This window comes from Felis catus, chromosome A1, assembly GCF_018350175.1.
Source record: "Felis catus isolate Fca126 chromosome A1, F.catus_Fca126_mat1.0, whole genome shotgun sequence".
Classification (NCBI taxonomy): Eukaryota; Metazoa; Chordata; class Mammalia; order Carnivora; family Felidae; genus Felis; species Felis catus.
In genome coordinates, this window is record NC_058368.1 from 72,706,396 (window position 1) to 72,721,206 (window position 14,811).

The following is a 14,811-nucleotide window of genomic DNA, read 5'->3' on the forward strand; positions in this document are numbered from 1 at the left end:
TCCCACCTCCCCCACAGGAGGTGAAATTATCTGACAAATTGAATATCTTTATTTGGATGGCGGGGGCTCATGAGAGTTACTTCCTGAAATGCAAATAGAGAAATATGCATCTCAAATCAAAACTCTAATGTGATTTTCATTCAACAGAATTTATTTTGAATGATCTGTGTGTTTTATTGCCTAGCTTCTAAATCTATGGATCCTCAGTAAAATTGGTCCCATATTGGGCACTAGTTTTCACTGTGCAAACATTAAGTTGATCTTTTTAAAGTGGGCACAAGCTTAAAACAGATTCCTTCATTTCCAAGACTTTAATCTTTATTACTTTTTTCTTTAAACCTGAGGTTGACTGGAGTTTTCCTTTTAAAGCATTTACTCAACTTAACTTCAAAACCTCTTAGCTGAGTTAGCCATGTGTGGCATGGCTTTTTAAAAAACTTTTTTTAATGTTTATTTTTGAAAGAGAGACAGAGACAGAGTGTGAGTGGGGGAGGGTCAGAGAGAGAGGGAGACACAGAATCTGAAGCAGGCTCCAGACTCCAAGCTGTCAGCACAGAACCGGATTCGGGGCTCGAACCCATGGACCATGAGATCATGACCAACTGGGGCTGAAGTTGGAGGCTTACCTGACTGAGCCAACCAGGCGCCCCCGGTATAGTTTTTTTTTTTTTAATTTAAATTTCAAAAGTTACGTGTAATAAATTTTAGAATATTAAATGCTTAGTACATAATATCAACTTTTTTCCAGAGAGATGCAATTTTCTATGATTTCTTTTTTAAGTTTGAGAATCTCCAAAGGAAAAGGATCATGTTTCAAATTACACTTCTTAATAATTGAAATGTGGGGCGCCTGGGTGGCGCAGTCCGTTAAGCATCCGACTTCAACCAGGTCACGATCTCGCGGTCCGTGAGTTCGAGCCCCGCGTCGGGCTCTGGGCTGATGGCTCAGAGCCTGGAGCCTGTTTCCGATTCTGTGTCTCCCTCTCTCTCTGCCCCTCCCGCGTTCATGCTCTGTCTCTCTCTGTCCCAAAAAAATAAATAAACGTTTGAAAAAAAAAAATTAAAAAAAAAAATAATTGAAATGAAATCTGTTCCCTAGGTAGCAAATCCCTAAAGGTTTTCCTTACATCATCATGTGTTTATAACTTCTTGTTAGATAGAATAGGTGCCAGACCATATGATGAAAAATGTCTGGCACATAGAAGCATTATAGTGAAACAGTTAAAATGTAAGCTAATGAGTCAGACTATTAATGCTCAAATCCTGTCTTCTCTATTTACTACCTGGGTGACTGCACAGATTCTTAAACTCTCTGTGCATCAGTATCACCATTTTAAAAGCATTTGCTCAATAGGATTAGATGAGCTAATACTGGCCAGTGCTTAGAACAGTGTTGGGCAGAGTTTACTATATAAATACTAGCCATTATTATTACTATAGAAGTAGCTCTATTGTTATTATATAGTATAGCAATTGTTATATTGTGTTGTGCTATATTATTAACCTAGTGAGTACTCACTACTTATGAAATAGAGGACTATGGAAATATATTCTTTTAATATTTTTGAATGTTTATTTATTTTTGAGAAAGAGAGAGACAGAGTGCGAGCAGGGGAGGGACAGAAAGAGAGGGAGATACAGAATCCAAAGCAGGCTCCAGGCTCCTAGCTGTCAGCACAGGGCCCGACACAGGGCTCAAACTCACAAACCATGAGATAACGACCTGAGTCAAAGCCAGCCGCCCAAATGACTGAGCCACCCATGTGCCCTGGAAATATATTCTTTTTACTGAAATATTTTAAGTTCACATTTCATTACATTGAAATAAATAGCACTTTAACTATGGAGTAATAGTAAAGATTGGAAGTTGTATTTGATTTGCATTGGAGTCCTTTTCCTGAAAGACGGCTGAGGATTATAAGGGCCTGGCCTATGCAGTGGGGATCTCACAGGGTGGGGGATGGACAGATAGAATATCTTTTACCAGATCCTGGATTCAAAGCAAAGAGTCAAGATAGGAAGAGAAGAAAGGCAACATCTGTAAGTCAAGAATCAAGGCACCAAAAGGAAGGCACAGATGCCAAGGAACGGGAGAACCAGGGACATTGAGAACAGAAAATAACGGGTCAACAATAAACCTGAAGTTGTCACTGAAACAGATTGGGGCAGATGCTGTCACCCATAGCTAGCCTTATGAGACCTGATTCCTGGGCAGGAGGCCGTATGGACCAGCCATTAGTCCCTTCACCACTTCTATTACTGCTGCACTGCTTTCCACCACACACAACCTGAACTTGCATTTTCGGCAAAGACACACACTCAAGATGATATTCGTTACCTTAAAAAATGGTATTCGTGTGCAACTTCATCACAAAAGAAATAGAAAGCACCTCTCTCAGTAGCAAAAAGATAAAATAAACAGTCACGTGTCCCTCTGACATCAACACATGTATCAGAGCACAACAAACAACATGATAAAATCATCAACAGAAACAGAGACCTATAAGTTATGGCAGATACTGCAACTAATAATTTTTAGGTATGTCAAAGATTACCTGGGGGGAAAGAAAGAAACAAAAATAACAGAACAAATGTCAAATTCATAAAATTGACTTGTATCTGAAAGAAGGCATCTCCAGAAAGTGATCTTTATCTGAATCATACTTCTCTGAAAGGGGAGGATAGGGAATTCTAGCTTGATCTTGCTCTCAGTCTGTTGAATATTCATTTTGGGCAACAGAACGCAATTTACATCATGTGAGGCCCAGGTCTGTGTGCAGGAACACCCTTTAGGGAACTCAGATGAAGCTTCTAAAATAACAAGAACATTTTCCAGTTCACCGCAGAGGGAATCCGCAGCTCGAATTTCATTTTCTTTGACAGGTTTTTCCAGATTTGCTCAAGAAAATGCCCCAGAGAATGATTCTGCTTAAGTTTTACGTACGTGTGTGTGTGTGTGCGTGCGGGCGTGTGCGTGGGTAATGTCTGTATACATGTTTACATGTAGTTTTTTGATGATAATATTTAGCAATAACAGAGTTTTAAAGAATTTAAATGAACATGACATGCAAACCCAAATAAGAGCATTTTTCTTTGAGGTACCATGAATTTAACCTGTCAACTTTTGCTCAAAGGAGAAAAGAAATACTTTCATCGAAGTCTCTATTGTTTGGTCCTATGGCAGAAATTAATTCTGACTCCACTATAATGTATGGATACAGCACATCTGAATGAGACTTATGTGTAAATAATAAATATTGCAGAAGAAGTCATATGGCTAAAAAGGTGCTCAACTTCTAGGATACGTTAACACAAAACAGAAAGACTTGCTTAGATTTAAATTCAATATACGTTTTATAAGTATTTTTGCCTGCAAAACATTGACACAATTTGAATTCCTGGTTTCAAAAGAACTACTCTTTTTAAATTTTATTTTTTAGAATTCATAATAATTCTGTTTCTTTTTATAAAATAATCTTTTGCAGGAAACTCACTAAGACAAGTACATTTCTAAATAGAAATAAAAGATCATATTAACCTCAACCCTTTCAAAATTATTCAATTTTCTACAAACTAGCTCATTTTTTTAAAATACGCAAACGCACAATTTTAAGAGGTAATATTACTCTTCCACTTGACATATATACTGATATTATCAGACAGTGATGAATAATAAAGAAACAGCCCTTACAGCACTGTAGTAAAGATCAAATATTAAAGCAAAGATGGCAGAGTCAATAGACACAGATCCTTCTCATTTTTGTTGTTGCTACTACCGTTTTGGTTTTTTTTTTTTTGCAAACATTGAATGAATGGCCAACACCTTTGGCATGTTACTTACTGATGGGTAGAGGTAACCTTCTCCATTCATGGCTATATACAATCCTGTCTTCACTCCCTGGATGGCAACAACGCGCAGTCCCACTGGTATGAGGTTGAACAGTGCTGTAAAGATAAACATGGCCTGTCACAAATGGGCAGGGGAAGCAAAGCTTTGCCATCACTTTTCTGTCTTTCATTTCTTTTATTGAAAAAAAAAAATCATCTATGTTACAACCTTCTGAGAAGTTCCAATTAATTAAATTTTATTTCTCTTTCTAATGAAGATGTATCTTCAATGGGTAAAATCAGCCCTTGAGCTTCAATGTATAGATATCAGCAGTCCACCTATAGCGTTGCAAAGAATTGGTGGACCAATACACAGACTCAAGCCTGTAATCATGATTCCAGTATCACAGTCTCTGACATCGTTTGATGCCAAAAGAAATCAGCTGTGAAGATTCTCAAAGAGTGGAATCAAAAAAGTCCAAGTTGAATGCTTAGTCTGGTCTTTCAAGCAGAAAGCATGTTTTATCACTGCAGTGTAGGACAGGCTAGAAGTTTAAAAGGTAATTTCAAAACTAAATTAGTCTTGCTGAACCAACATGAGATGCCAGCAGAGCCCAGAAAAGGTGTGTACCTGCCAATGTGCTCAATTTAGAAAGAACGAATCATACTGAACGTCATGCACATTTTAAAGAGAGACATTTTTTTTACTAATATCTTATAAAACTGTGAGTGATAACTAAAATAAAAGAGGAGAAAGTGTTCAATTTTACCCATCTGTGAGATAAAAACTCATTTATGTTTCCATGTATCATTTCTTCCCTTATTGACCAGAAAAGTATTTTTCTATTATTTTACATAGTACAGATAGCAATGTTATCACTGAGTTTTAAAAAAAAAAATCTTAACATTCCTTTAACACATTGTCATCCTGGGGTTACATGTTGACTCTTTTGTGGGTATTCTAGCACCATCCTCAGTATTAACTGCTTCATGATTTGGGGGACCTTAACATAAATACATTTTTAAGAGAGCTATTAATTATCCACAGTGCGGTTATCTGCTCCCACTCAAGGTCTTAATTCAAGAGTAGTTCCAACTAACTGGATCAGGCCAGAACAGGCAACGACAACCCTGAAATGTTGAAGTAAACATGTAAACAAAATACCTGAGGTTTAGGTTCTCAAATGTATTCCACAAAAGACAAATAATTTGAAAAGTGTGGGTAATTTTGGCTTCAATCTATGGGTCTACTCAGTATATAATTGAAAATGTACTTTATAAATTAATTTCTATTTAATTCTGAGGCATCACATTTTTTTCTCTGAAGGGTGGGGGAAATTTATACCTTCTTTTCCAAGTATTACATATTACTGATCCCAAGATGTAAAGATGCCTATGATGAAAGGAACATGGCAGGCCATGGTCATAGATAATGATCCCTAAAGGAATACTCAGGGGCAAAATGATTAAGTGGATACTAGCTTTCATGATTCAAGCTATCTTTGGACTCTTTTCCATAGGATTCTAGAGGCTTATGTTATAAAAGAATGAGGCTTATGCTTGCTCACTTCTATTACTTAATAGTAAACATGAGTGGGAGTCATTGAACAGTACATGGTACTTTTGTTATTGTAACTCAGTATTTCTTCTTTGTGGGACAGGACCATTGGCTAATTTCACTCTTAGCCAGAACACCTAAACTCTCCTATCTCCCTTCTATTTTGAAAGGATGGGTACCATAGAACAATTCCTGATTTAGGTGTAAAAGTTCTGGAGAAAAAAAAACATAGTTGGATGCCTGTCCTTGAAAACTATTCTAACTTAACCCATTCAAACTTAATCATTCTAATCTTTATACACTCCTAATGGTATTTGTAGGTGCCATATATTTGATAGAGGCCAGATGGTATAATTCTAGAAAGTAAGTACATCATGAACTCATCAAAATAATATGGTATAGGAAAGAGAAAAATTATAGATGATAGCCTAAAATGACCTTACCAAAAAATAAGTTTTTTCCCTAGGATTTTGGTTGGGACCTGAATTCCAAAATGTCAGTTATTATCCTTTACAGAAATACAAATCAAAGTTAACCCATGTAACCACTGTCATGTGGAAGCCCATTCAGAGCTGATCATGATGAATCCATGGTGCTAATTAAATCTACAGATACCCATGTTAATTGAGACATCATTATATTTTCCATTCCTTTTGTATTTTATATAATTATAAAGCAATGTCACAAAGCCTAGGGGAGTTCAGAATAATAAGATGTTCATGCTACCCTATTTATTCTGTGGAACACTCTAGTTTTCCGTACAGTAGTGATTTTCAACCCCGGCTATACTTTAAAATTAGCTGTATTCATAAAGCAGGAAATCCATGCCCAACCACAGACTACTTAAATTAAATAAGAATCTCTGGAAGTGGGTTTAGGGTTTAGGGCATAAGGAAATTTTTTAAAAAGCTCCTCAAATGACGCTAAAGTACAGCCAAGATTGAAACAGCCATCCCAAGGCCTGTAGCATGGTGGTAGCTGTGAGTGATGGGCAATTTTTACACATCAAATTATCAGGTCGGGAATTTCTAAGATGAGAGGGGTGCTTGTAGCATTTATTAAATCTGGTGATGGGAGCAATTAAGTTTAAGAGCACAGGAAAACCTCAGGACATCCCCAAAAGCAAACTAGGGGAAAAGAAAACTACGTCCTAATCAAATGCCATAGTTCATGGTAAGGCTAATGTTTAGTAGATAGATGGGCAGCTCTAAGAATTTTAAATGAATATACCCTGAAAATGAGTGTGTGATGAAGTAACCTGTGTACTCATTTCTTTCTGTGAAAGATCTCTCCAGGGCACATAGATGCCAATAGTAAGCAGTCAAGTTGCTACAGTATCTTCTCTATTAGGGCCAATCACCCATCATCAGTCACTGTCATGCCACTTTCCTTCCCGGAGATTTCTAGATCTCGGGCTGGAAAACCCGGGGAGGATGTTAGGATCAGGCTCACTGTCTGCTGGCCTTTCTCTCTCCTCTCAACTCACCTAAAAATCTTGACAAAGGCAGCTTAGTAGGGTTGTTCTGACTGTACCTAGTTCTAAATAAGCTCATGTTCAGTTGTGGGGATATGTGTCCAGCTCAAATCATGAAGATTTGAAGGCTCAAGCCTCAGTTTTGTCATATAGTGACTTTCAAGGTGGCAGCATGGTGACCTTTAGATTATTTCTCCTTATTTTTCCTACTTACAGATTACTAGTCTTTGGTTTGGATTCAGAGGATTATCAAAAATCTGGAATGCATTTGTGAATTCTTACATCACACCCTTCGTCAAACCAAAAGGGCAGTGCTACCAGGACCCGCCTTCCAGCATCTCTAGTGCTCACCCTCATGTTTATAGAATACTTTTCATGGCTTATGATTTTCTGAAGATTCATAAGACTACTGTAATGAACCAGAGAAAAGAAAATAATCTTAAAATTCCATCTAAAAAATGTGCTTTTCAACTACAAAAGTGATGACACACAAAAGTAGAGTGAATCAGTAATTCCCACGGCTTTTATAAAACTACTGCAGTTCTGCCATGTTTTATTAAGTTTTATGGTCGTATAATTTGTAATGGCCTTTTGAGGAGAGAACCTGTATCTCACCCTGTTTCTCTCTATTCTGCTATGTTTTGGAAAATGTTGAAATGGTAACAAAACTAACCCAACTGGCCAAAAGGGCACATAAAATGGAACAGAAGGTGTGGGACAGCTCTTTGCACAGGAATGCAAGCCCCTTGAGTGTGGGCACTAGGACTTGGTTCTGTGGCTTCTCTACAGGAGATCCTGTCCCCTCTTTATTGTTTAAATTGTTCCTCGACAGTATTAGGGGGGTTAGAGAGGACTGCAAGTGCTGCCAGACTCTTGTTCCTTCAAGTGTGGTTACACAGTAGGAGAAAACAAGCCCCACACATTTAGAGAACAGAAGGTTGTGTGTCTTTTGGTGTCTAGTCTCAGAGTTCCAGTTTGGTGTTTAACACTGTTTGCGTAACCAGATACAATTATGTGTGTGTGTGTGTGTGTGTGTGTGTGTGTGTGTGTGCAGATAATGTATAAATCTGCACTTTCACAGTTTAGAAAATATTGTGCTCCTTATTCAATTCTGAAGCAATACGCTTTTAAAAGATAGTGTCTACCTAACACACCTTAATTTGATATTGATTCCCATCGTTAAAAATAACCAACTTGTTTGGCATTACAAAAACCAAAGAAGAAGGTAGGGGAAAATGCATAAAACCTGTGAAGAGAATTATTTTTCTGAGAAACTAAGCAGCATTTTCATATAGCTATGGTTTATTTCCTTTCTTAAAAACTTTGGCATAAGGGATGGCCTCAAACTCTAAGTCAGAATGTCATAGTTTTTGCAGTAATCAGAATTATGGAAAACTATTCCTCATGCTCCACTGGATTTTGGTCAAAGGAAATCAGAAAACATTGAAGACATCAGAACTTAACAAATCTTGAGAGTCCATGACTCCCACGAGTATAAGACATAAGAAAAAGAGAATGCCTTTTGTCAAAGAATGGGTAAGGAGATAAAGATAGGGAGAAGAAAATGAACAGACACACATGTATTAGTTTGAACCAGAAGAAACTGGCATCTTTCATAGGTCAAAGATGGTCAAGTCCTTACAATTTTAAAAAGTTCAATCCAATATCAAAATCCCAACAAGTAAACAATGGTTGACATCAGTCTTAAGAATAAAAATGTTTTCTCTTTCTTCCTTGTGTTTGAATTGCTTTACCTTCTCTTTTCTCTAAATCAAAGAAGGAAATAAACCACTTGACAAAAAAAATCAATGAACAAATACAATAGGGAAAAGTTTAAAAGGACAAAAGGACAACATAATAGACACAAAGAGAGAAAAAGATTAGAGATTGAAAAGGAAGAAAATGCAGATAAACAGAACATTTTTAGGTTGAAAAAAAATTTAAATGATGCAAGGTCCAAATTCTAAAAGGTAAACACAATGGCTAGAAAAATATTGACACTTCACATAGTGACATCAAATGCAAAAACAATCTGCTTTATATTATTAGATGATGTTGGGGCTACTAAAAATTGGATTACTAGAACTTAAAACAGAAAGTGCCTATAATTTGGTTATATGTATTCAAATCCTCCCTTCTTCTCATGGAATGTTGTTCTATAAATGAAGGGCTAATGTTAAATGGAGGTAAAGATTCATATGCACTCCTGATCCACTGTTAATATGTGAATAAATATTTCCAATAAAATCAGTTTTTGCTTTTCATTCATTCTCCCGAGCATTGGAAAGGGTCTATTTTAAAACTGATGTGCCAAATTAAAAGGACTTTTATGCCAGAATAAACAGAAAATGGGAAGGGAAAACACAGACAATTGAGTAAGAAGAGACACCAGAATGAAAACACAAAGAAGAATTATATATTAAAAAACAGTAAAGTGAAGGCAGACACTAATACAATGGAGGGTCAATGGCTTTTCAACTAAAGAAAAATCATCACAGACCCAAATATATAATGTAAACATTTTGTACAATGTATCTAAAGGTACAGAACTTTCGCATCCTCTCTACAAAAAAGATACTATCTTTTCTGGTTGAATGCAAAGAATTTGAAAAATTCCATTTCCATTATTTGAAACAACTAATCCTTACAGCTCTTGAATTTCCACAATTATCATTAAAAAGCTACAAGCCTGATAAAAACAGTATTTCCAAAGTAAACATGGATTCAACTTTCATCTGGATGCACTGGTGTCCTTATTTCACTTTTAGGATAATGAAGATTAAAAGTAACAATAATGCTGGATGTAACAATCATTTTGAAAAAAAGAGAAAGAGAGAAAATAACCTCTAATTATCTTAAAATGATAGCTTTCTTTTGTTGCTGTTAATGTTTTCATCCATGTGGTCCAAGTACAATGGTAAATGGCATTCTAGTGTGTAACATTTGTAAAAATGAACCAACACAACAAGTATTTGTAAATGTATTTTAAGAAGTCATTTAAGCAGCAGCGTAGCTTCTACCAACTGTGTTAACGGGTGGCCTGAGGTTGTCACTTACTAGAATTAGTGCTGTCATCCTTGGTTCCATCGAGAGCTCCATCGGGATGCATTTGCAAGTAGTAGCCTTGCCTGCAATATAACCTGGTCACTATACCCTTGAGCTGGGGATCTGAAAGGCAAACATAGTTATCATAAGCCTCACAATGTGTCAGAATAGAGTTTCTTTTTTTCTTTTTCTGATTCTTTTCTTTCTTTTTCAGAAGAGGGCATTGGATAGAAGTAGCACCTTTCACTCTCTATCTCCCAGATTCCTCTGTCTGAATCAAACTTAGAGCATATTGATCAGTAAAGGTGAGGAAAAAGCAGTCATACGTTGCATGTGTCAGCAGCAGAAAGTAGGTCCTTTTATGAAACTAATGTGTGGATTTAAATTATTAATTAACACACTTGAGCTACTTAATAATCTATTCGTTTAATTATTAGCTAAGTCCTAAACTAATTAGTCTAATAGTCTAATGTCATTCAGGATGGTAGTACAAGAGTTGTGCAAACTTCTGCTTCTAAGAAACCTTATTAAAGGTTTTTTAATGGATTTTTCTTTTTACTTAATTTGACAAGTAATCCCAAAAGGTGAAAAGCCTATAATAAAAAAAAATCATACTAACATTTTGATATGCATTCTTAGAAAAAGCCCCATTATGGAGAATGCCTCTTTGATGTCTAAAGGGTCAGCCTGACTGGCATGGAAGCATCTAGTACTCATGCATGACCCATAGAAAAATGGGAGAGTCGATTTCTGAGCTCAGGGTGAGGCACCATAACAAACCTATGCTGTCAGGTCAGCTCTGTGGCCATAATCTGGACGAATTAGACAGTTTGCACACATTTATAACTAAAAAATAGAGTGAAATTATATAACGTGGATTTTGATTCTTAGCCAAAAGGGCCAAAGATAGAGGACAGTGGAAGTTTATTAAAGCAAAATGGGAAATCATATGGTAACAGACTTCTCATTTGATGATTCATTGAAAAGAAAACCATTCAAGTGACCCAGGCTTCACAAAGAGCCAGCTGTACCTTTGAAAATAAATATTTACATGTGGCTTTTCAAAGGCCATCCTTGTTTTATGACTAGATATGATGTTGGACATCATATTCATCACCATGGCGACTGGCAACTCTCCACAATCGCTGAATGGGACATGCAAATACGATCATGCTATCAAACAGTAGAATGGCACAGAACGATGAAGGCTACCATCTTGTAATTGACAGAAAATTTGTGGATTTGCCAACAGGTGAACACAAACAAGAAAACACACATGTCAAAAAAAAAAAGGCTCTTCCAAACCAGAATACCCTTAGTCTTTTGTTTAGTCCTCAAGAAACTAAAGACAATGTCAATATATATTATTATGGACACATAATATAACTAATAATTTGAGAAATGACTTTTTGGTACTTAGATTTTCTTCAAAGATCAAGTGATAGTGAAGAAAATCTGGGGGGAATACTGCATGAACACCACAGCATCACATCAGTGTAACTAAATATAATAGATGCTTCTAGAAGACTAGGATTAAAAAACAATCTAAGTGATTATTGGGATTGTGTGACATATGTTCCTTATTCTGTAGTATATACCTTTAAAAATCACACAATTCTAAGAAGTGCATTAGTGGGAAAAAGTACTCTTGCACCTTAGTCTGCCATTCGCTCAGTAAAATTTGACTGGGTTATTGACCCTCTACGTATTGAGGACTTCTTTTCTTATTTATGCTGCATTGTATTTATGCTCATCACTGCAAATAAATGGCATGGAAAAGAAGAGAACAAAGGTAAAAAGTCAGGTTTTTAATTGCCATGAGGACATACAAGGAATTTCAGAGATTGATAATCCTCTGTAAAAGCTTTATGTTTTGAATCACTTAGTGTTAATAATTCTACATTTTAGCTACTACTTGAATTAAGTAGGTCAGGCAAGGCAGTAAAAGACACATAACCCCCACAAGCTCCCTCATACTTAAAGAGAACACTTCTTCCTCTTCTTTTTTTGTTGCTTTTCCTATTATCAAAAAGACAAGAGATAACAAGTATTGGTGAGAATGTGGAGAAAGTGGAATCCTTGTGTACTGTTGGTGGGAATACAAATTGATGCAGCCACTGTGGAATACAGTATGGAGGTTCCTTAAAAAATTAAAAATTAAACAACCAATCCGCTTGTTACCGCAATCCCACTTCTGGGTACACAGCCACAGGAAATGAAATCGGGGTCTCAAAGAGATCTACAGCTCCATGTCCACTACAGCATTATTCACAATAGCCAAGATATGGAAACAACCTAAGTGTGCATCAGCAAGTGAATAGATAAAGAAAATGTGGTATAAGTGCACAACAGAATATTTTTCAGCCTTTAAAAAGAAGGAAATTGTGCCATTTGTGACAATATGGATGGGACTGGAGGACATAAGTCTGAGCAAAGTGTGAGCAAAGAACGAAACCATAGTTTTGAGTTCTCACTCAATTTCAAAGAAACGAAACCAAATTGATTTCTATGCATCTAGTTTCACATTATTTGATGTTCTCTTTTTGAGGAACCATAATAACACTGACTGTGCTCTTCCCAGGCGCCAGGCACTGTGGTAAGTACGTTACAGGATTAACTCATTGAACAAACCACAACTTACTTATTAGAAAGCCCACTTTGAAGATGAGAAGGTGGAGTCAGAATGATGGAGTAATTGACAAAGAACACAAAACTGACAAGTGCTCCACTGGGGTTTGAACAAGATCTACATTTTAACCACTAAACTGTGTGGCCTCTGGAAGTTGAACAATTGGCCCGAACCATCTTAAGAATCTAAACTAGGGGCGCCTGGGTGGCGCAGTCGGTTAAGCATCCGACTTCAGCCAGGTCACGATCTCGCGGTCCGTGAGTTCGAGCCCCGCGTCAGGCTCTGGGCTGATGGCTCAGAGCCTGGAGCCTGTTTCCGATTCTGTGTCTCCCTCTCTCTCTGCCCCTCCCCTGTTCATGCTCTGTCTCTCTCTGTCCAAAAAAAAAAAAAAAAAGAATCTAAACTAAAATGCAAACCAATCTTGTTTTCTTTTTTTTAAACTAGATTTTAAAGATTAACCACAGCTGTATATAAACCCAAACGCTGCATACCTAGGGTCAAATCAGTGATTAGAACAATCACATGAAGTTAGAAAGAATGAAAGTGCTTGAAAATCTCTTCTATGATCCACCCCACTTTGCCATTGGCCACATTCCCAATAAATTTCCACTCATGAAACCCTCACCAAAGTTGCAGATTTAACACTGTAGGTTTAAACTCATCTGTGTCATTCTCCCTCCTCCACCAACTCCAGTCGGAAGGTACTTGTATCGCTGACTCATCAACTCATGTGAAAGGTCTCAACACTGTGCCTGCCTTTGTCATTCTGGCTAAAGAATTGCTCAGTTTTTGCAGATGCTGTCTTCAAGATCTCCCTCACTTGCTCCTTGTTCTATTTGCACTGCCAGCAGTTCTTCAGGCCCCTCATTGCCTCTCTTGGGTGGTCTTTGCACCTGCAGTGGGCCCATTCCATCCAGCAGATCAGTAAACATGCAGGGACTCTGGCCACTCACTGAACTACTCACATGCCCTGCATTGTCTTCTACTACTCCACTCCATCCCCTGTATAGCCCAGCCCAAGTCACTGTGGGCTGCCTACAAATATCCCATAATGTTCCACATTTATCCTGTCCCCTTAACCTTTCCTGTCTCTACATAAAGATGCCCCCTTGCACATCTGTGTGCACATACCCACATGCACACATCTTTGAATATTTAACTTCTTTTTCTCCTTCTGAAGTTCAGCTCCATCAATTCTTCTTCTGGGGCACTTTCTTGATACCTCAAGTGAGTTCAGATTCCTTCTTTAAACACTTGCATGGCAGCATTCTTCATGGGCATTACTTATTTTTAAAAAACTACAGCATTATTCACATTAGCCAAACATCAAAACTACTTCATTTTGAAATGTTTTTAATATATTAAAAGGTACAGGAAATAATACAACCTAAATCTGTGTTAACCATGGAGGTTAATAAATGTTACTATTTTGCTTTATAATTCGTTATTTGAATTTCACATTTATTTGTGCAATTATGTGATTGATGTCTATCTCCAAACTGTAGTCTAAGTTTCACGAAGAAAACTGAGATGTATGATATGCTCACTGTTACATTTCCAGGGTCTAGACAAATAGGAACTGGGCAATATAGATTTCTTAAATGAATGCTGACTGGGTAATTATCTAGTCATTTCATATATTGCTAATAAGAGTGAAAATTGTAATAACATGAAATCCAGGATGGCAGTAAAGCCTAAAAAATGACCAAAAGTTTTGACCAGGTAATTGTATTGTCCAGACTTCTAACTTAAAACTAAATCCCCAGTATTATAAACTTTTGTGTGATGACATATGTGTATATAATATGAGCATGACCACATAAGAAATACTATCCATAGGGAAAATACATGGGAAACAACACACAAAAATGTGAAATATAAATATATTTTGCTGGTTCCTATATGTTTTTCAACACTTTATTATTTTAAAAATCTCCTATAATTTTATAATGAAAATGGACATTTTTTAATAAAACATATTAATGCCTTTTGACAAAGGATGTGTAACGATAACATTTCATACATGCTTGCAAATAATACTGAAATACATGCATGCAAATAACCTAAGTGCATATTACTGTTGTAGATTAACTGGCTGCCCCAAATTTTCTGGAGTCCACTTATTAGTTTCTCTTCGTGCTTAGCCACATGTCCATAAAACACTCACTATGATCCTCACTAATAAAACTAGCCATAGTGCAATATCACCGTTTATAGCATGAGGTCACTCTTTCAAATAATTAAAACAGAAGGAAACAAGCTCTTTCCTCAAAGTCC

General features: G+C 36.8%; 1 protein-coding gene across 4 annotated transcripts in view; it reads right to left on the reverse strand.

The window, feature by feature from the left end:
* Positions 1 to 14,811, reverse strand: part of FGF14 (fibroblast growth factor 14) — a 623,517-nt gene that overhangs the window by 119,826 nt on the left and 488,880 nt on the right. For all 4 annotated transcript variants that reach the window (XM_019829208.3, XM_019829233.3, XM_023252979.2 and 1 more), the window contains 2 exons: positions 9,918 to 10,028; positions 3,842 to 3,945 (listed from right to left, as the gene is read on the reverse strand). In XM_019829208.3, coding sequence (XP_019684767.2) covers positions 3,842 to 3,945; positions 9,918 to 10,028 — 215 coding nt within the window. The remainder of the gene's footprint in view (positions 1 to 3,841; positions 3,946 to 9,917; positions 10,029 to 14,811) is intronic.